The sequence below is a fragment of the Canis aureus genome, chromosome 6 (genome assembly GCF_053574225.1).
Source record: "Canis aureus isolate CA01 chromosome 6, VMU_Caureus_v.1.0, whole genome shotgun sequence".
Lineage (NCBI taxonomy): Eukaryota > Metazoa > Chordata > Mammalia > Carnivora > Canidae > Canis > Canis aureus.
Window position 1 is genome coordinate 62,728,514 of NC_135616.1, and position 22,001 is coordinate 62,750,514.

General features: G+C 34.0%; 1 protein-coding gene across 9 annotated transcripts in view; it reads right to left on the reverse strand.

The window, feature by feature from the left end:
* Positions 1-22,001, reverse strand: part of SWT1 (SWT1 RNA endoribonuclease homolog) — a 94,759-nt gene that overhangs the window by 42,908 nt on the left and 29,850 nt on the right. For 8 of the 9 annotated variants that reach the window (XR_013382089.1, XR_013382091.1, XR_013382090.1 and 5 more), the window contains 5 exons: positions 15,984-16,129; positions 14,326-14,489; positions 12,760-12,898; positions 9,013-9,161; positions 2,770-2,957 (listed from right to left, as the gene is read on the reverse strand). Coding sequence is in view for 6 of the 9 variants with exons in the window: in XM_077901935.1 (XP_077758061.1) it covers positions 2,770-2,957; positions 9,013-9,161; positions 12,760-12,898; positions 14,326-14,489; positions 15,984-16,129 (786 nt within the window). In the remaining 3 variants the exon portion in view is untranslated. The remainder of the gene's footprint in view (positions 1-2,769; positions 2,958-9,012; positions 9,162-12,759; positions 12,899-14,325; positions 14,490-15,983; positions 16,130-22,001) is intronic. The other variant, XM_077901934.1, reaches the window with a different exon arrangement.

A 22,001-nucleotide genomic window follows, 5' to 3' on the forward strand; every position in this document is an offset into this window, starting at 1 on the left:
GCCCTTAAACCATCTAGGTTTTGTCAATTTGTTATGGCAATCTTAGAAAACTATGCCTTAAAACACAGCTGAGTGTACATAATAATAACCATGTTTACTGGTTACCTTTGGTAGCAGTCTTCAAGGGAAGTTTCTCACTTCATAGTACTTTCCAAGGCATTTTTAGAAATGATTGTGGTACAATAAACATAAAATTACCACTGTAACATTTTAAAGTGTACAATTCAGTGGCATTTGGCACATTCACAATGGCTACAACTATCACCACTATCTAGTCATAGAACATTTTCATCACTGCAAAAAGGAAACCCTGTATTCATTAAGGAATCACTCACCATTCCTCCCTCCCCAAAGTTCCTAGTAACTACTAATCTGTTTTCTATCTGTATAGATTGACCTACTGTGGATGTTTCATCTAAAGGGAATCATATACCATGTGACCTTTTGTGTCTGGCTTCCTTCACTTAGCATGTTTTTAATATTTGTTCATGCTATAGTGTATATCGATACTTCATTATGACTACCATTCCATTTTATGGATATATACATTTTATGATATACCACATTTCGTTTATCCACTCATCTGTTAATGGACATTGGATTATTTCCACTTTGGCTACTGTAAATTGTTGTGAGCATTCATGTACATGTTTTTGTTTGAACACCTGTGGTCAGCTCTTTTAGGTATATATCTAAGAGTGGAACTACTGGGTCATATGGCAATTACATGTTTAATGTATTGTTTTCCACATTCCTACAAGTGATGTATAAAAGAGGTAAAGAATTTTCACAAGACCACGAAAGGGGAAACTGAGGAAATCTGAAGAAATACAATGGTTAATAAGTATAGTTTCATCTTTCTAAAAGAAAAAGTATTTTGCAACACAGGGCCTACCTTTCCTTCAATTGAGCATCTCTACATAAGGGCTCAAGCATGAGTATATTGAAAAGTTATATAGTGACTCTGGTACACAATGCTTCTGAGGCATGAGAAGCAATGAAGTAGCAATATCAGCATTTTTCATGTACTGAAATGCTACAAAGGAAAGTCTATTTCTAATACAGAAATTAGCTGGAACTTTAACATCCAATGCAAATGTATGTATATTATAGATAAATTCTAAGATTAAAGTATTCAAATATTTTCTAAATGAAAAGAAGATTAAAATATTTTAGAAATGGCTTTTTAAAAAATATTTTATTTATTCATGATCAAATATTTTCTAAATGAAAAGAAGATTAAAATATCTTAGAAATGGTTTTTTTTTAAAAAAGATTTTATTTATTCATGAGAGACAGGCAGAGACACATGCAGAGGGAGAAGCAGGCTCCATGCAGGAAACCCGATGTGGAACTCGATCCCAGGACTCCAGGATCAGGCCCTGGGCTGAAGATGGCGCTAAACCACTGAGCCACCTGGGCTGCCCAGAAATGGCTTTAATCTATTTTATTTTGAAAATGATAATCTCAAAAAAAAAAAAAAAAAAAGAAAGAAAATGATAAAATGATAATCTCTGCCTATTATATATAGTAACTTTCTGATAACAAGACTATCTGATTAGCCAAAACATTGCCAATACGTTAAAAATAGACAAAACAAACAATAAAACCTTTGCTTTATATGAAAATACAAATTTTTAAGTATTGTTTTCCTTAGCTTACATGTTAGGTATTGGTATTTCCTTAGTATGACAAACTATGCATTTGTGGGAAAGAAATTATAAATGTAGCCAAGGACTAAAAATGGGCCCTAAATCTAGTGTTGAAATATAAAATAAAATTAAAAAAAAAAAAAAGAAAATAGATGTCTAAGAAGTGTTCATACTCCTTTGCTGCTAGGACAGATTATCTTAATCCAAAATAACAGTGATGCTGGGCTCTTGAACCTAAATCATATATATTATAGATTTGCAGATCATAAAAAGCATACAGTATAATCTGCAAGTCTATAATATATATGATTTTTTTTTTTTTTACACAGCACATCCGGGCCCTCCTGCAGCACCAGCATCATCTGCCATTTGGTGTTCTCTCGGAGAAGAATATATATAAAATTATATAAAGAATTATAAAGAATTATATAAAGAATATATATAAAATTATATAAAGATGAGCCTGGGAAAAAGAATGGGAGGGAGTGTTGGCTTACTTTAAAATCCCTTAAATTATTTTTTAAGTTGCTCCAGCAGCATTTAAGTAACTACTCACAAATGGTCTGTATCTTTTCATTTTACCAGGAACACAGTACTTTCATGTATATCAAAGGAATAAAAGTATTTCTTCCTTTTAAACAAAAGTATTTATCTTCCTTTTACAAAGTCTTACATGAATTTTCCCTAATCCAAAATGACCTTTCCTTAGATTATTTTAGATCGTATTAAGGCTTTGTATCCTGCTAATTTGTTTAACCAATCTAGGTGGCTTTCATTGGTTTTGACATACATAGGAAATACTTCTCATGAAGGTTTCACATCTAAATCACCTGGAGATATATATATTTTTTTTAATGCACTATCTTCTCAGTGTCACCACAGTCCTACTGAGTCAGAATTTCTGGGATAGAGCCTAGGCATATGTATTTTTAAAACTTTCCAGGTAAGTCTGATTGTATGCCTATTTAAGCATCACTGTTTCTAAAGCACCAATTTGATAAAAGACAATAAGATAATCTAATACATTAAAATCACAACCCAAATACTAACTGTTCATTGAATAACAGTAATGATGGAAAAGCCTAGAATTAAAAAAAAAATCTTGGGAATTTAGTACCTGTTTTGATATAATGTAATCCAAACATTCTCTAGGGTAGACCAGATTTCTTGGTGCCTGTTGGGTTGGGGAAGATGAGAACCTGAGAAAATGGTGATTTCTTGGTTATTAGACTTCATCAAAGAAGTATCTTCTTGCTTTTTACCCATTGTTGTTTCTGAAAGATTTTGTTTAAGTTTTGCCTTGACCTGGGGAAATAAGAATTACACAAATTTCAGCTAGTCCTTCAATAGTTAGTGAGAGAAACTGAATGCCAATTGTGCTTATGATGTTTTATCTTTCCAAGAAGAGCTATTAATTGTCTTTAATTATGTACAAAATATTCCCAGAAAAGCATCAGAACTAAAAAAAAAAATTTATTTCCATTTATATCAAACAATATTTCCAATGCATTTATTATAGTCACCTAATATCAATTTAAGAACACTATTTGAACCCTTCTACTCATATGGTATTGAATAAGACAGAGAACACTAGGATACAATGATAAGTATGTGTAAGTCAAGCCTCTAAGTACCTTACAATCCATTAACAAGAATGAGATTGAAAAGGGTCATTAAACAACAACAGGATAGAATGTAATCCTTTAACAATGAAGAAACCACTGAAGGTTTTTAACTTTGGAAGTGATAGATTTAGAACTGTACTCTAAGACAAACTGGAACATAAGAGAGTAGAGACAAGAAAACTATTTAGAAGGCTACTGAAATAATCCAGGAGAGGAATCCCGAGAACTTGAATCAGGTAGGAAAAGACAGCAGAATAAAAAGAATAACGTATGTAATAAATATTTTTTTAAATATTTTATTTATTCATAGAGACACAGAGAGAGAGGAAGAGACACAGGCAGAGGGAGAAGCAGGCTCCATGCAGGGAGCCTGACGCAGGACTGGATCCCAGGTCTCCAGGATCAGACCCCAGGCTGCAGGAGGCGCTAAACCGCTGCGTCACCGGGGCTGCCCCGCAAGAAATATTTTTAAGCCAAAGTCTAGATTCAGGGAATGAGGCAGACCCTACAATTTTCTTTTTAATCTGGATGCCTAGAAAAAATAATGGCACAAAGAATAGAAATATGAAGTGTTAATAAAGTAGAAATAGATCAAACTCCCTTAACTATTTCTACAAAGGAATGTAAAGGCATAGTTTATTTGGTAAAAGTCAAATACATAAATATTTAAAAGCATCCCATCTCAGATACATGTGCAGAAAGTGGTGAAGATGCTATTTTATTTTTAAAGATTTTATTTGGGCAGCCCCGGTGGCCCAGTGGTTTAGTGCCCGCCTTTGGCCCAGGGCGTGATCCTGGAGACCCAGGATCGAGTCCCACATCAGGCTCCCTGCATGGAGTCTGCTTCTCCCTCTGCCTGTGTCTCTGCCTCTCTCTCTCTCTCTCTCTGCCTTTCATGAATAAATAAAGTCTTTAAAAAAATAAAGATTTTATTTATTTACTCATGAGAGACAGACACAGAGAGAGGCAGAGACATAGACAGAGAGAGAAGCAGGCTCCCTGCGGGAAGCCTGATACAGGACTTGATCCCAGGACCCCAAGATCATGTTCTGAGCCAAAGGCAAATGCTCAACCACTGAGCTACCCAGCCATCCCAAAGATGCTATTTTAAAATGTGTCACATTCATTGCAATTTTAAACAGCACATTATCCTACGCCTTGCTGATGAAGGCAAAGCAGTGAACATATCATCTACTATACAGTCATAGCAGTAAGGTATTTGATGTATATTGATCTACATTTCTGTAATTTACGGTCACTTCTAGAAAAGCCAAGAAAGACTGGTTACCGAAAAGAGGAGAAACAGACTACAAATTTGTGTTTAGAATGTCAACTGCGAAGAATCAAAAGATATCTAGGTAAAGATACTAAGCAGGTAGTGGGATATGCAGATCTGCCACTCAAAGGATATAGCCGGGAATCCCTCTCACACAGACAAACCTCAGAAGTAGATGGGACCGTTAGAGGAGAAAATAGCAAAAAAGAAGGTAGACAAACTGAAGGAGGGAGGGAGGGAGAGAGGGAGAGAGGAAGGGAGGGACCAGCAAAAAGAAAAAGACCTGTAAGATAGGGGATGAGTCAGAAGTATTTGAAAGCAAGAGAAACCAAAAGAGGTAAGTTTCAGGAAACAAAGAGTGGACAATACCAAGTGCTGAGAAAGGCTGAGAAACTTGAGAAAGGGAGAAAGAGAGAGAAAATGGGGGATTTGATCAATGATAACCTAATTCACTTAACAGAGCTTGGAGACAGAATTCCACTTGTAAAGGATAAAGGAAGAGTGAGTGAAGAAATGGAAACAATGGTTATAGATTGCCCTTTAAGAAGTCTAGTAGTTGATGGAAGGTGCTAGTGCATAAAGAGCACAGCCAAGGACAAGTATTTAAGAACACAGACCTGAGCATATTTTAAATATTGATAAAGACACTGAACAGAGTATGAGCCATACTACTGATACGAATAATTTTTTAAGAAATCTCCTTGGGGTAAAGTATTAGGAGGGAAAAAATCTGATAGAATGAAACAAAACTATGACTTTAAAAACAGACGGGGTGGTTGTCTTGGCTCTGCTGTAACTTCTTTGTGAACTTATATAAAATAACTTCATTTCTCTAGGCTTTCTTGTTGATAATAGTATGATTTCTTTTTTTTTTTTTTAAGATTTTATTTATTTATTCATGAGAGACACTCCCTGCATGGAGCCTGATGTGGGACTCAATCCCGGAACTTCAGGATCACACCCTGGCCCGAAGCCAGGTGCTAAACCACTGAGCCACCCAGGGATCCCCTAATAGTATGATTTCAAAGGTTAGCTCACAGGTTGTTAGTTTCGTGTTTATCAAATAAAAAATTTCCAATACTACTAGTACTAACAGCTAATATTTATTGAGCATTTCTTATGTATAGAAACTTTCCAAGAAATTTATATCTATTAGCTTATTTAAGCCTCACAATGACCTCCTGAAACACAGATTATCATTCTCCATATTTTATAACGGAGACATAGAAAGGGTAAGTAATTCATGCAAGGTCAAACAACTGGTAAGACTCATATACAGGACTTGACCTTCAGCAATCTGACCTTGAATGGAGTTACGATCTCTCTCCAACAATAAAAGTAAATGTTACCCTTTCCTATCTTTGGGGGCAGGAAGAAAAAAAGAAAGTTATTCCTCCTGTTTTTGCCTATTTCATTAATTATGCACTTAATAAATATACATGAATGGAAAGACATATGTTGTTCTGAGACATGTTTTTAAATCATCACATACTGTCTCTTTTCCTCAGCTCTCAAATAGTAGTGTATGCAACTGTGCAGATGGATTTCTTTAAACACCTACATAGCACTTACTAGTGCCAGGCACTAAGTGCTTTCCAAATATTAATCTATTTAATTCTCATGATAGTTCTGAGACACAGATTATTATACTCATTTTTCAAAAGAAGAAAGTAAGGCTCACAGAAGTGAAATAACCAGAGGTGAAAAACACAACTAGTCAGGAGCACCTGGGTGGCTCAGTCAGTTGAGTGTCTGACTCTTGATTTCGGCTCTGGTCATGATCGCAGGGTTATGAGATGAAGCCCTGTGTTGGGCTCCTCACTGAGCATGGAGTCTGCTTAAGATTCTCCCTCTACCCCCCACACCCCTGCTCTCTTTCTCTCTCTCTAAAAACAAAACACAACTAGTCAAGATGGGGATTCTCAGATCCTCAGACATACAGGTCTAAAGTCTATTTAAACAAGACTGACTTTATTCTATCATCTTGGCAGAGCAAGTCTTTTTTGGTGGTTGGAAGCCTTACAAAAGAAAAATGTATATATCCTTTTTCTGTTCCCACCTCATTTATATAAAAATCTGGAATATGATCAGTTAATTTCCCATTTTTTTTTTCCTCACAAGCCTTTTCAGAAGCAAATGAATGAATATTCCTCTTTTCCTGATTTTCTACACTTGATGAATTAAGTTTAAGGGCTTTTTTTTTTTTCTAACAGTTACTGTATTTAGATATTCTATCCCTGGAGATAATCTATTTGTTGTTCAAGTTACTAAGACAGGACTAAGTATTTAGGTCATATGCCAAATCTAATGCATTCTACAAAACAACTCCTTTAAAGGCATATTTTAAAAGTCCAAGCTAAATCACAAAGTTCCTGGCTGATTTAAACAATCAATTGTTTCTAATATGAAAATAAAGGAGCAATATTCCAGAGCTCCAATCATGGAAACAACATAGGTTGTTTCCAGCAACAGCACTAATGTCAGGTGTTGAGGGATAAGCACTAATGAGGACATAGGTTCTTTACCAATGGCCTTCATGAATCTCTTGCTAATGTAAAACTGGAAAATCAGGATCCAAGTATAAATAACAATTTAATATTTTTAAATACTCAGTGGACAACATGTAGTAGGCATAGCATTACCTAATAACCCTAAAACTCTCACGCCACATTTTCATGGCAACTCCCGTCTCTTGGTTTCCAATTGATGAAAGGACCTTAAAACTGGATATTATTTTTATCATAATCAATCCTAATTTTTAAAATTTTCAATAATCTTAATTCAAAGACTGATATGCCTTGAGTGACCTGAATTTTCCATCTTGTTTACTATGTTTGTTTCACTAAAGGTGGAGTTAACGGTTCAGTTCTGTGATGGGAAAGGATAATATATTGCTCCCTACGCAATTCAAGCGCAGACTCAAGTTGCAATCCCCTAAACTTCCAGCCCCATTAATTCCTATGAATAGTTCTCAAAGTCACATTTGCTGTGGAAAAATAAAACTGCCAGGGTTTTTAGCAGGAATTATTACATATTTATTAGGTTATATATATATACACATATATAAAAGATGCTTCTTGTACTTCATGAGATACTCTCTTAAGGAAGTTTTTTCCTTACCAGCTATGGTTAAATTTAGTATCATATAATCCTCTCATTATTTTCTAGGTAGTGAGACCTATCTGACCATAAAACAACACAGAGGAAAACCTGGTCAACTCAATAACTCAGAAAGGAAAAAAAAAAGATTATTATATATACATTAAAGTACATTAATGTCTTACCTACCAATTGTGATACTGAGTTTTTTTGAGCTGTTTCTGACAAATAAAACTCACAGTATTTTCTGAATTTGAAATTAGAAGACTGCAGGAATATTTTTAAAACTTATTTTATTTTTAAAAATAGACTATTACCAGAGACATAACTTACATAATTAATTTAAAAGAAGTAAAAAGGCATCGGTGCTAGGCAGGCTGCATAAAGGAGACTTGTTAAAAAATTGGTAGGTCAATTGCCAAAGTCTAAATAAGGTCTATAAATCAGATAATTGTATTATGCCAATATTAATTTCCTGATTAATTATATTAGTTACATAAGATATCCTTGTTCTTTAGGAAATATATATATGGAAGTACTTAGGGGTGAAGGGGCATTGTACCTGCAACATACTCCTAAAGTTTGGGAAAAAATGTGGACAGATAAGTAGGTAGGTAGGTATATAGGTAAGGAAAACAATGAAGCAAATGTAAAAAAAAACAGTAACATTGGGGAATCTCCATAAAGGATATATATCAGAATTCTTTGAACTCTTCTTGCAACTTTTCTGTAAGGTTGAAATTATTTCAAAATAAAAAGTAAAAAAAAAGACCAATTTACTGGGCACCACTGCCAGAAGTTTAAGTTGGAGAGAGGCTTGGCAACTATGTCTTTAAAAAAAAAAAAAAAAAAAAAATTATTCATGAGAGACACACAAAGAGAGGCAGAGACACAGGCAGAGGGACAAGCAGGTTCCCTGTGGAGAGCCTCATGTGGGACTCTATCCCAGGACCCCAGGATCACGACCTGAGCCAAAGGCAGATGCTCAACCACTTAGCCACCTAGGTGTCCCAGCATCTATGACATTAAAAAACCTTCCCAAGTATGTTGATGTATGTTGAGATCCACTGGTCTGGGGCATTGGAAAATGAATAGTCAAATAAGCCATAGCTTGCTTCCCTCCATAAATGAAATAATATAAAATTCCAACAGTGGCTGTGACACTGCTTTCATAAGAGGATGTGTTTTATAATTTGCAATAAGAATTGCTTACTTTTCCTTCAATTCACTTAATGTTTACTTAATGCCTGTAATGTGTTAAAATAAGTCAGAATTAAAATATACTTTGCCTCTGTTGTCTAATACATTTTTAGAACATACGTGATTAGCTATTCTAAATGGCATTCCAAAGGTATCTTACCTCTGCAAATGTTTGGAGTAGTTTGTTGACTTGAGCAAAGGCCTGGGGAAGAATACCATCATAATTTGACCTTGTACTGAAAGCATGTAACAAACTTTTAGAATCCTGAAGCAGAAATTTCACTGTTGCAAAATCCACTGCACTGTTAGCTGGTAACAGAAATTAAGAAGGAAAAATTATGTAAGAATGATTATTCAACACAAAAAAGTCTTTGGTAAACCAATAGAATGTTAATTATGAAACTTAAGAAAAATACACATTTACATCTACATACCACTCTTAATTTCTCTCTCTGGTGTAAAAAGCATTACAATTAAACTTAGCTAAAGACAATGTTCTTGGATTTGATTCAGGTATTCTGTATTCTTCAGAAAAGAGAGATAATAATTACCAAACAAGTTACAGATTTTCAAAACTGATTTTGTTTCATATAAAGATTACTCTGGAGGCATCAGAAGAGTCACATTTGATAAGCATGTAAGTTACATGCAGTACCTCTCATAACCAACTCAGTAAGTACGTAGTGATTTGCCTTCAAATTCCACTTTATTAAATGTAATACTAGATTGGTTGAAAATAATGTTTCCTCTCTCTACACGACACAACTTTAGCAAAAATATAAATAATCTGGGTAACAGTGAGCTGTGGGCAAGAGAAGCTAGCAGAATTTTTTTTCTTTATAAATTAGCAAAGTGAGTTAATTTACAAAAAATATAGGTATAACAATTTTTTCTCAACTAAAATTTCTTACGTGAAATTCTCAAACCAATTAGGAGAAGTAGTGACCATGATTTCAAAGATTTTAAAAGTCATGAATGATGAAATTAAGCAAATTTCTAATGTCACCAAAGCTCAGAACAGAAAAAAATCTTTCCATTATTAGGGTAAAGTGCTATATAACACTTTTCAAAGGCGTATAAAATAGCCATGTTATGCGGCACCTGGGTGGCTCAGTCAGTTTAGCAGCTGCCTTCCACTCAGATCATCATCTTGGAGTCCTGGAACCAAGCCCCACATTGGGCTTCCTGCTCAGTGGGCATCTTCTTCTCCCTTTGCCCCTCCCCCTGCTCATGTGCTCTCTCTCTCTCTCTCTCTCAATTAAATAAAACCTTTAAAAAAAAATATAACCATGCTACAATGTGTTTGTTTTATCTTCTTTTAATGTTCACAGTTTCAGAGACTCTGTTATATTCTGAAACACCAGCATGGTTCTTTGCTGGTTTGTGAGTTAAAAAAACTCTGTATCGCTTATACAAGTATTTGCTTAGAAATACTAAAAGGCCAAATGAAAATAAAAAGTGTATTTTAATAACTAATTATACAAAATTCAGTAAACTAATGTGATGGCTATAGCCAGGCTTCTGGCTTCCCCTTTACCAAATAGAGAAAAGTGTATTTCCTTATGAAGCATGTGTTTTTAAATTCAATGACTAGTTTAAATTCCTGTGGAAAAAGATTAAGAGAAGCTACACATAGGATAGAATACAAATTTGATGAACGCAGTAAATATCCTAAAGAAGGAGAAATTGCACACAACTTTTAAGGTGCTTCTCCAATGCAGTAAATGTTCAGCAGGGCTTATATCCTTGAATTAATCATTTGATTTCTGTCTTACAAGAAGTCTTTACTAAAATTATGTGTGAAAGGGAAATAGCAATGATAAATTCAGTTCTTAGACACGACATAAAAAGAAATCTACATGGTTGGAATACTTCAATGCTTATATAAGGTCAATAATCATTTAAAGTTAATATGAATAACAACATACAAAAAAAGCTATTCCACATAATTTTCTATGAATTGACCTAAAGGATTCATTCTTTGGGATACTAAATTTAAACACATATGCGTAATTCAACATCTGAAGATACCACTGAAAGAGTAAACAAAGTCATAAACTGTGATTTTTCTAATTCAAGATTATTTTAGAAACAAACAAAAAATTATTTTAGGGCAGAAGGCACCTTCATAATTCTATTATGGATTCTTTACAAGTTAAACATTATAGGCATCAGATTCTTCTAGACCAAAGTACAATAAATTATGCACAGTATGATTCCAAACATGATTTTTTAGCAAAATGAAGAGTCATCTCTTCACTTTCCTCCTATTCCCAGTTAGACCTGCTGCTGCCCACAACCTATGAGCTATGTGCAAAAGACAAACACTGCCCACCCCTGGAAAAAGAGAAAAATCAAAGATGGCAACTGGATGCCATTTTTAAAAGTAAATCTTGTTCAAAATCATACATGATTTGTGGATTTTCTCTTTTGATAGAACCAACTAAATTATGCTTCCATTTGAGATATGGAAAATATTTCCATACACCTTGCAAAAATGCTCTGAAGATGTGTCCAATAGATCGTCCCATGTCTCATATAATAATACTGCTTATAAATAACTTCTATAGTGAAAGATAATGCCTGGAAAATGTCTTTATTTTAAAAATTGGTAACTTTTTAAAACTGGTAATTTTTAAAAGTCATAAGGCACTGAAGCAGATGCTTTAAATCCCCTGAGGTAATTTTCAAAGATACAAAACATTTTCCAAAAGTTAACATTTCAAGGGAAAGAGAGAGAGCTGTGGTATACCTCCCACAGAATATGTTTCCGTTTTTGTTTTGTTTTAGCTTCCAGGATGCTTTATGTTAAAAATCTGTGTTCAGGTTTTACAATAATTGTTTGCACATGTTTCTTATTCTTCTTATTCTTCATTACCTGGTTCTTGTGACTTTAAACTTGGCTTAAACCATCTTGTGCTCAGGTTGTTACTTAATGGCCCTCTTATACTCACAGTTATTTTTCAAAAGTAGACAGGATACACTAATACATAAAATAATAAACAGAATAGATCATTGCAAAAAAAAAAAAAAAGAATAGATCATTGCATATTAAGAGTTCAAAAAAGTCAAGGACTAACTGAACATAATAATTGTTACATATACTTTGCTTTTTAAAGCTATAGTAAGAAAAATCTAGTTGTCTGACTTTAGACAAATCACCCTCTCAGGGCTGGTTAGTCTACTTATAAAACATGAGCTTTCATAACATTTGATCAGTGCTTTTCCCATCTTTTTCTTTTTAGCAGAAACTTTTTTTTTTTTTCAAAGCCTACATGGAATCTCCATATATAAATTGATAAAAGAAAACTGCACAGCTCAAGTCCCACCAACTTCCCAGGTTTCCCATCAATCTTTCCACCTCCATTCTTTGGCAGCTACAGAAGCACTTCAGGAAGGTTCTGTGCAACATGGCTTTATTAAAAACTACCAAGTAAGTGGCTGACTATAGTTTCTTCTGGTTTGAGAATTCACTATGCACCAAAGACAAACATTTCCTATTCCTTAACCATATATTTTAGATAGATACTTTAATATACTATTTCTAAAATTAGTACATGGAATGTGGACAAACTTGTGTGTTAAACACAGTAAGAAATAAAAATAGTCTAAATTTCACTTACATACCTGATAAACTGTAAAGTATGGTTTTAAAAGTTTCAAACACTATAAAAAATGATAAATTCACTATACCAAGGAATATCAACAGTGATACCATTAATAGTCATAAGCTTTGTGAACTGCATCCATTCATGCAGCTGCCACAAGTTCCTTTTAGAAATTAGAAGTAAAAATGATTAAAAAATAATTGACCAATTTCTTATTAATTCATCTTCACATTTCATGGAATGTATCAGCTAGCCTGACTTTAACACACATTGCTAAAGAGAAAATAAAAAATCCATACCTTTACAGAGATTTTCATATAGGCTCTCAATGGTTAAGAGCAAATTCTTCTCCATAACTAATCCAAATACAGCCAACCAGTGTTTTCTAAAGCACTGTAATAAATGAATTAAAGTCCATGGTGGTTTCAAATACAGCATCTAAAAAGTATTTAGAAAAAATTATCACCTAATTTATTATTCCTATTATTAAAGAGTACCTATTTAGGAGTTTTCCATATATATTTCTGAGCAAAATATATTATTTGAATTCTTTTTTTTTTTTTTTTTAAGATTTTATTTATTTATTCATGAGAGACACGGAGAGAGGCAGAGAGAGAGAAGCAGGCTCCCTGTGGGGAGCCTAATCCAGGACTTGATCCCAAGACCCCAGGGATCATGACCTGAACCAAAGGCAGACACTCAACCACTAAGCCACCCAGGTGTCCCTAGTTGAATTCTTTTAAAATTAAAAGATGTTTTATTAAAAGCCGATCATAATCTCAAAGTGCTAATTCCATTTAAATTTATATTTTTGTAATATTTATTAGTATTGATTCTTATAGTTTCAGAAACTATATGTGCAAAATGAAAGCACTGTTTTAATCAGAAATATAGTTTTTTTTTTTTTTTTTAGAAGCACAGTTTCAATCAAAAGAGATGGTCAATTTACTTCCCGACATAGTCGATTCTAGGAAGAAATCAATCTATTTCATATAGCTACAGGAAAATCTATATAGAAAAAAGATGTCAATTATCACTAACACTGGCTACACTCTTGCAAAGACCTGTTTATAAAGGAGATTATGTTCATTTAGTACTACAAGATGTCAGCACATCTTGTTTTGAATCATTCACATGCAATGGCTTTCCCAGGCTCTATTATAAAACATCCAAGTCAACCCTCTTAGAATCTTCTGATCATTCCTCATCATCTTGGTTCAATACTTGATAATATAATCAAGCAGCAAACACATCATATTGACAAGTATTAGAATCTCACTAAATATCTAGGATAGATACAACCTACAATTGAGAAGATAGGATGTTTCTACTGTCTATAGATATGAACAGCAAACATTAACTAAAAAGACCACTATTGCCAAAAGTAATATTTTACTGATTATAGGAAAAATATGGATGTAGAAGATATAAAATATCTTGCTACTAATGATAATTTTTATACTTTCTCATATTTATATGACATAAGCCAAAATACACACTTCTGTTTCTGAATACGTACTCTTATGGGAACTCCCTATAGCAGATATTCTAATTTAAATAAACTACAAAGAGAAGTTTTCCTGAATTCAAATTAAGATCCATGGGGGCAATGTGTCTAACACACAGTAAATACCTAATAAATACTAATTCACTGAAAAAATATAAATGATAAAACATGGTTTCTAATTTTTAGGAAATGTCCACCATTTAAGTTTTAGAAGTTATTTCAAAAACTATTAAAAAATGGGATATAGATGATCACAATGAAGCTTACACATTTTATACAATTCATATTTCCTAAGATAAGGTCATAAATCTTTAGCAATGAAAAAGTAATTTTCAACTAATAGAGTTGAAATAACCACCTCCATCCAAAGGTTTCCAAAAGCAATTTTCATTTCTGTTTCTAATATTGAAGATAAAGCTGTTCCAAGAGATTTTTCAAGATCAGATACAATGCTTTCAAGTAGAATGGGTAGTCCAGAATGTGCAGATTCTTCCTCATAGCTCTCTTCTAACCGTGTTGTTTCTTTAAAACAAATAGTTATAAAGCTTTATATTTAATAGTAAATATTTTACATATATAATTGGTATTTGGCTACAAATACTTCATGTATGTAATTAGTATTTAAATTACACAGAAACCAAACCAATACTTTACTTCTTAAACAGTATTTAGAAACATGTATCTATTGAATAATTGTTTTAGATGCAACATAAATATATCACATAAAAAATGCTTTCTTTTGACAAAAGCCAACAAAATATTTTTACTAAAACAGAAATTTAGGAAATGTGTAATATTTTAACCATAATTTTAGTTTTATTATTTTTTTAAAAGAAAAAATTAAAAGAATGCTTTGCATCTATTTATAATAGAAAGTGAAAAATTATGGATCAAAGTGTGTTTTCTTCCAAAAAATAATATATTCTTCCAATTGCAACTTATATCAGTAAACTGTTTTTGAAAGGACCAAAATCTCTGGTTTAACTACTTTTATGCCCTTCCCTTTTAAAGTGAGTTTTTATTATATCAATTGACATCATTTCATTAACATTACTATTTTGATACCTGAAGGCAACTGCAATGTCTTTAGGGCAAAATGCAAAATATTAAGTGGCTTACATCTACAAATACTAAGAATTTAAAGTGATAGTAACAGAATGAACAAACTGAAAGCATGTTACCCTGAAAAACCATAAACATAATATTCAAAATGTCATTTTGAATATTATGACAAAAGAAATTTTATTACCAAAAAGGTCAAATAAGTGTAGCATGTGTATATATGACTTTTTATACAATTACACATAAAAAGGACATACAATATTAAGGATTTCAGCATTTATTTTTCCAACACAGGAAAAAGGTGGAGTGTGTTTTAAAATGTCAGGTTTAATATAACATTCTATCAAATATCAAGCTATAGAACAGATCATTCTGATAAAAAAAAAAAGATAAAACAATTGTACTGCCTTTAATTTTAAGTACTAGTTTAAAATTAAAAATAAAACTATTACTAGAATCTTTCAAACTCTTATTACTGAGTTTTTATTGCATTAATAGAGGATTATGAATAGGAAGCTAATACTAAAAAGAAACTGAAAAGTCCTATTCCTTAACCATATATTTTAGATAGATACTTTGATTTCTCTCCACTTTGAATATTTCCTACATTTCCTGTAGCTACTATTAATTTAAAGGTATAAAATAGCATGTACATGGTGATTATAAACTGTAGAAATGTATGCAAGTATATGAACAAAAATTCACATTAATTTGTAAAAGCATATATAGAAGGCAGTAACATTAACTGTGTTTTCTCTTGGATTACCATTATAATTTTCATTTCTTTCTTTCTTTTTAAAAAAATTTTCAATTATTTCTACCAGTTGAGTACCAGCAAATATTTCAATGTTATTTTAAATGTACAAGATGAAAATTTACTATAAATTCCAATTGTTATCAATGTCAGTACATAAAAGACGATATATTTCTAATTATTTGTAGTAAGAATACTACCTGCTTTCAATTGTTGTTTAGATACACAAGGCTGATGACATACATCTGTGTTCAGAGATAAGTTTAGTAACTCTGCACTTAATTCTTCTTTACTGAGTGACTTCACACCACTTATTAGGCCTTTGTTTCTTAAATTTCTATCATCCCTAAGGTTGGGGTTAGGAGGAAAAAAATATTTTATTTTTTATAAGATAAATCACATGGCAACTCAAAACATGGGATCTAATCAGAGGTGGGTGATTCTCAGCACATATATTCACAAGGGTAACAATTTTTTTAAACAGAGAAGATAAAGGAATTAACACACAGAGTCACAACATATGAGCTTTTGAAAATAATAATTATTATATATTGAGTGTTTTCCTGGTACGAGGCACTATTCTAAGTATTCTATACTATATATGTATACATATATATATATAAAACAAACCATTTAGTTCTCACAGCAAATCTCGTATGTGTGGTATTTTTATTCCCCTTCCACAAATAAAAAGTTGGGGTATAAAGAAGTAATTTGCCCAAAATTATACCTGGTAAGTGGGAGCTCGATTTGAACATAGGAATATGATCATCTGAAGAGAAATAAACAGCCATAGTAGGAAAAGTAATTTCCACATTGTAGGCACCTACAAATTTACTCACAGTGAGCCTAAGACAAAAATGGTGAGAATCTGCTATTTGCTGAAAGAAGAAAGTATGATGAGAGCACGGTGCACAAGACCAGTGTATGTGGCTTTAGAAGAAGCCAAGGTCATTAATAAATGGAAAGACATCTAAGGGCTTTAGTGGGAAAGTGACATGATCAGATCCGTGTTTATTAAATTGCTGTTCTGGAATCCAACAGGCTTCCAGCTTTTGTTAATGGCAGAGTAGCCTGATCAGACTAAACTCCCCAGAGATGAGGACTAGAAAATTAGGATGAAAAAGAAAATAAAAAGCTATCTGAAGGCACTAGGGAATAATGAACAGAAGGCAGGAGCTGGAGGGGAGTCTATCCTCAACACAAAGGTACTGTGCTCGTAATATGGTCCATCTTTTTTTTTTTAAGATTTTATTTATTTATTCATGAGAGACAGAGAGAGAGAGAGAGAGAGAGAGAGAGGCAGAGACACAGGCAGAAAGAGAAGCAGGCTCGGTGCAGGGAGCCCAAATGTGGGACTCGATCCTGGGACTCCAGGATCACACCCTGGGGCTGAAGGCAGGACTCCAGGATCACACCCTGGGGCCAAAGGCAGGCGCTAAACCTCTGAGCCACCTAGGGATCCCCAAGGGTCCATCTTTTTGCCTGAGGGCATTCTCTAATTCATCAATAGCTTACAGCAGAAATCATAGCCACAATAACTTTGAAGTCAGAAGAGAATGTTTAGGGCTGGACGGAGCAGACAAAAAGTTAAAGGAGGAACTGAAGAAGGGAGGAAACCACACAGTAGAACTCCCAAATCTGCATATAAATTCTGCCCAGAAAAAAACAACATGGTGCCAAGAGACAAAGCAATCAACAGAAGTAGACTTGGATATGCAGATGTTGAAGCTGATAGGGAATTTTAAATAATTTTGACTAATCTGTTAAAGGTTCTAATGGAAAAGGTGACTAGCATGCAACATCACATGGGCAATTTCAGCACAAATGAAAATCATGAAGATTAAATCTAAGTACTAGCAATTTAAAAAAAAGCCACAGTAACAGAAATGAAGAATGTCTTCAACTGGTCCCTCAGCCAACTTGACAAAGGAAAGGAAAGAAATTACAAACTTGGAGACAGGGCAAATGAAATTACCCAAAATGAAATAAAAAGAGAATAAAAGTTGTTTTTTTTTTTTTTTTAAATCCAGTAGCTGTGGAACAGTATCAAACAGTCCAACATATGTACCTGTATTAGTTATCTATTGCTGAGATAACGAGTTATCCCAAAACTAAGCAACTTAAAACAACACTTATTATCTCACATGGCTCCTAAAGGTCAGAAATCTGAGAGCAGCTTGACTGGTTGGTTCTAGTGCAGGCTCTCCAACAAAGTTGGAACATGCTGTTTGTTGCCAAGGGTTGCAGCCATCTCAAGGTTTAATTAGCCCTCATTCATGTGGCTGTTGGCAGGCCCTCCTCCATCAATGGCTCTTGGTTGGAGGCTTCAGCTTCTCACCATGTGAGTCTATTCCTTAGGGCTGTTCATGACATGGCAGCTTCCTTCCACAAAACAAGTGATTTGAGAGAGGAGAAAGCAAAAGAGTGCCCAAGAAGGAAGTCTCAGTATTTAATATCTTAAGTTTTATAACCTAATCTGATAGTGATAGTATATCATTTCTGATGCATGCTGTCATACAGACAACCAACCCTGGTACAATGCAGGAGGGGACTACACAAGAGCATTAATACTAAGAGACAGGGATCATTGGGGTCATCTTGGAAACTGGCTACTACAGTATAATTCTGTAATATCAGAAGAAGAAAAGAGGGAATGGGCAGAACTATTTGAATAAACAGTGGCTCAGAATTATCTAAAACTGAAGACAGGGCAGCATGGGTGGCTCAGCGGTTTAGCACCGTCTTCAGCCCAGGGCATGACCCTGGAGACCCAGGATCGAGTCCCACGTCGGGCTCCCTGAGTGGAGCCTGCTTCTCCCTCTGCCTGTGTCTCTGCCTATTTCTCATGAATAAATAAATAAAATCTTAAAAAAAATAAAAAAATAAAAAATAAAACTGAAGACAGATCGGAAACTGAGATCCAAGAAGCTCAGACAACACCAAGCAGGATAAATCCTTCTTCTCTACCCCTCCCCCAAGGTGTGCCCCCAACCCCCCAAAACACCTAGGCATATCCGCTAAAAACTGCTAAAGTAAACTCCTAAAAAAGCAAAAGACAAAGAAAAACCCTTGAAAGCATAAAGTAGGAAAACACTCATTACATATAGAGGAACAAAGTAACATTTACATCAGATTTCTTATAAAAACCATATAAACTAGAAGAAAATGGAGTGACTTCTTTAAAATACTAAAAGGAGAGATGCCTGAGTGGCTCAGCGGGTGAGCATCTACCGGGGTCCAGGATCGAGTCCCACATCAGGCTCCTTGCGGGGAGCCTACTTCTCCCTCTGCCTCTCTCTCTGTGTCTCTCATGAAGAAATAAACAAACAAAAAAATACTAAAAGGAAAAAAAAGTTAACCCAGAACTGTATATCCAGCAAAAACATCTTTCAAAAATAAATTAAGAAATAAAGACATTATCAGACAAACAAAACCAAAAATTTCACTTCCAATAGACTTGCACCTGTCAAAGAAATTTGTTTAGGCAGAAGGAATATGACACCAGACAGAAACTGATTCAAGTTTCATTAAAAATAAAGAAGAATACAAAAAATTGGAACATGAGATTAAAATATTCACGTTTCCCATATTTTTAATTGCTTTAAGTGGTAAATGATGGAAACAAAATATAACAAAATATGTGCTTATCATTTTTGTTAAGGTAAAATATATGACAATGATAGCACAAAGGATGGGAGAAAGAAACTGTTATAAGATCCTTACACTGTACAGGAAGTGATACATTATTTTAAGGTAGACTTTGATCAAGTAAGATATATACCATAAATGCTAGGGCAACCATTAAAATGTTTTTTCAAAAAGGTATAAATATTCAATAATGGAGATAAAATGGCACCATAAAAATCCACACTTATGAAGGAAAAAAGAACAGATGAAACAAAATAATTAGCAAAAAAAGGTAGATTTGATCCAAGCAACTAAATGTATGTGATATAAACTCATCAGTTAAAAGACAGAAGTTACTGGGTGCCTGGGTGGCTCAGTTGGTTAAGCACCCATCTCTTGATTTCGGCTCAGGCCATGATCTCAGGGTGGTGAGATTGAGCCCTGTGTTGGGCTCAGCACTGAGTGTGGAACCTGATTGAGATTCTCTCTCTCTCTCTCTCTCTACCCCTCTCCTGTTGCCCTTTCCCTCTCGTGCTCTCGTTAAAAAAAAAAAAGACAAGTTGTCAGACTGGACAAAAAATAAAGTACCATTTACATGCTACCCACAAAATACTTACCTTAGTATACAGGTTAAAAGTACATGGATGGGAAAAGATGTACCATATAAATACTAACAAAACAAAATTGGAATGGTAGTATTAATACTTAAAAAAGTAGACTTTCAGAAACAGAGACATTATATAATGAGAACGTCAATTCTCCAAGAAGACAATCCTAAACATGTGTGCATCCTACTACAGAGTTGCATGATACATGAAGTAAACAAACAGAACTGAAAAGAGAATTAAACAAACTCATAATTATAGCTAAAGATTTAAATACTCCTCTCTCAATAATCTCAGAATAAGCAATCAGTAAGGTAATAGAAAACCTAAACAATACTATCAACCAACTTGACCTAACTGAAATTTACAGAATACTCCACCCACAGGAGCAGAATACAAATTCTTTTAAGTGCACACAAAACATTCACCACAGTAGACCATACTCTTGGCAATAAAACAAACTAATAAATTTAAAAGAAATCATATAAATTAAACCGAAGTGTAACTAAAGTACAAATCGATAACAAGGAGAAAACTGGGAAATGTGCAAATATTTGGAATTAAACAACAAATATCTAAATGTCAAAGGGAAGTTATATTGAATTGAATGAAAATAAAAACAGAACACAAAAGTTGGGGGATCCCTGGGGGCCTCAGTAGTTTGGTGCCTGCCTTCAGCCCAGGGCATGATCCTGGAGTCCTGGGATCGAGTCCTTGCATAGAGCCTGCTTCTCCCTCTGCCTGTGTCTCTGCCTCTCTCTCTCTGTGGTGTGTGTCTCTCATTAATAAATAAATAAAATCTTTAAAAAAAACAAAAAAAAAAGAACACCAAAATTTGTGAGATGCAACTGAAGCAGTGCTATGGGTAAATTTATAGGAGTCTCAAACAAATGATCTTAGCTTCTACCTCAAGAAACTAGAAAAAGGACCCAAAAGGGCATAGGAGTATTTTCTGGGGTCCATGGAAGTGGTCTATATACCAAGAGAGATGTGGGCTACACCAGCATATCTGCTGTCAACATCAGATAGTTAAGATTTGTGCTTTTCAATATCGTACACTGTCCCTCCAAACACAAAAAATCTTATAAAAATAATCATGTAGGGGGACATGGAGTGTATGGATATAAACAGAAAAATGGGAGAATTTTGGTAATTATAGCTGAATACTTAAGACTTTATTAACTCTTCCTCACTTTGAATATTGTTGAAATTCTCCAGAATGAAACTTTAATTAAAAATGAAAAATTATCATTATTATATTTTGAAGAATAAATGGAGGAGAGCAAGTGTGGAGGTAGAGAGCATAAATTAGTCTTAGAGTAAAAAGGAAGTGGAAAAACAGCATGGTGGACAAAGGATGATAGCAGGAGAAGTGAAGAAAAGATCGCACAGGACCCATTAAATTGACCAGATATAGATTATAAGGGAGGAGCAGTTATCAAAAATGACTCCTAGGTTTCTGGCTCTAGCAAATGGGTGCAAAGTGGCACTTTTTATTCAGATGGAGAAAAGTTTGGAAAGAAAAATCAAGAGTTCATTTTTAGAGACCGGTATGTGTCAGATTCTATGACGCATCTAAGTAGAGAAAGCAAACAAGTAGATGAATATACTAGTCTAGAATTCAGAAGAGAGATAGAGATATGAATTAGAGGTTGCTGGCCCACATTCAGGATAGCAAATTTAAGTAATGCACTTAGAATTAGGCATGATACATAGGACTGGAAAAGGGTTCTCCTAGCACTATCATTATCAATATTATCATCTTCATTAGCATTCACTGAAGTAAAGTAAACGTATCCTCACAATAAGTAGGTGGGACTTTCCCATTAGGCACAATTCTGGCCTTTTAAAAGGAAAAAATAAAAAACAGGCTCCCCTTGAACATGATAATGCTAGAATTAATATCTATCTGACTACAAATTTTCATTTCACTAAAACTGTTACATGTATTAATCCCAAAACAGTGACTGCAGAAATAACGGA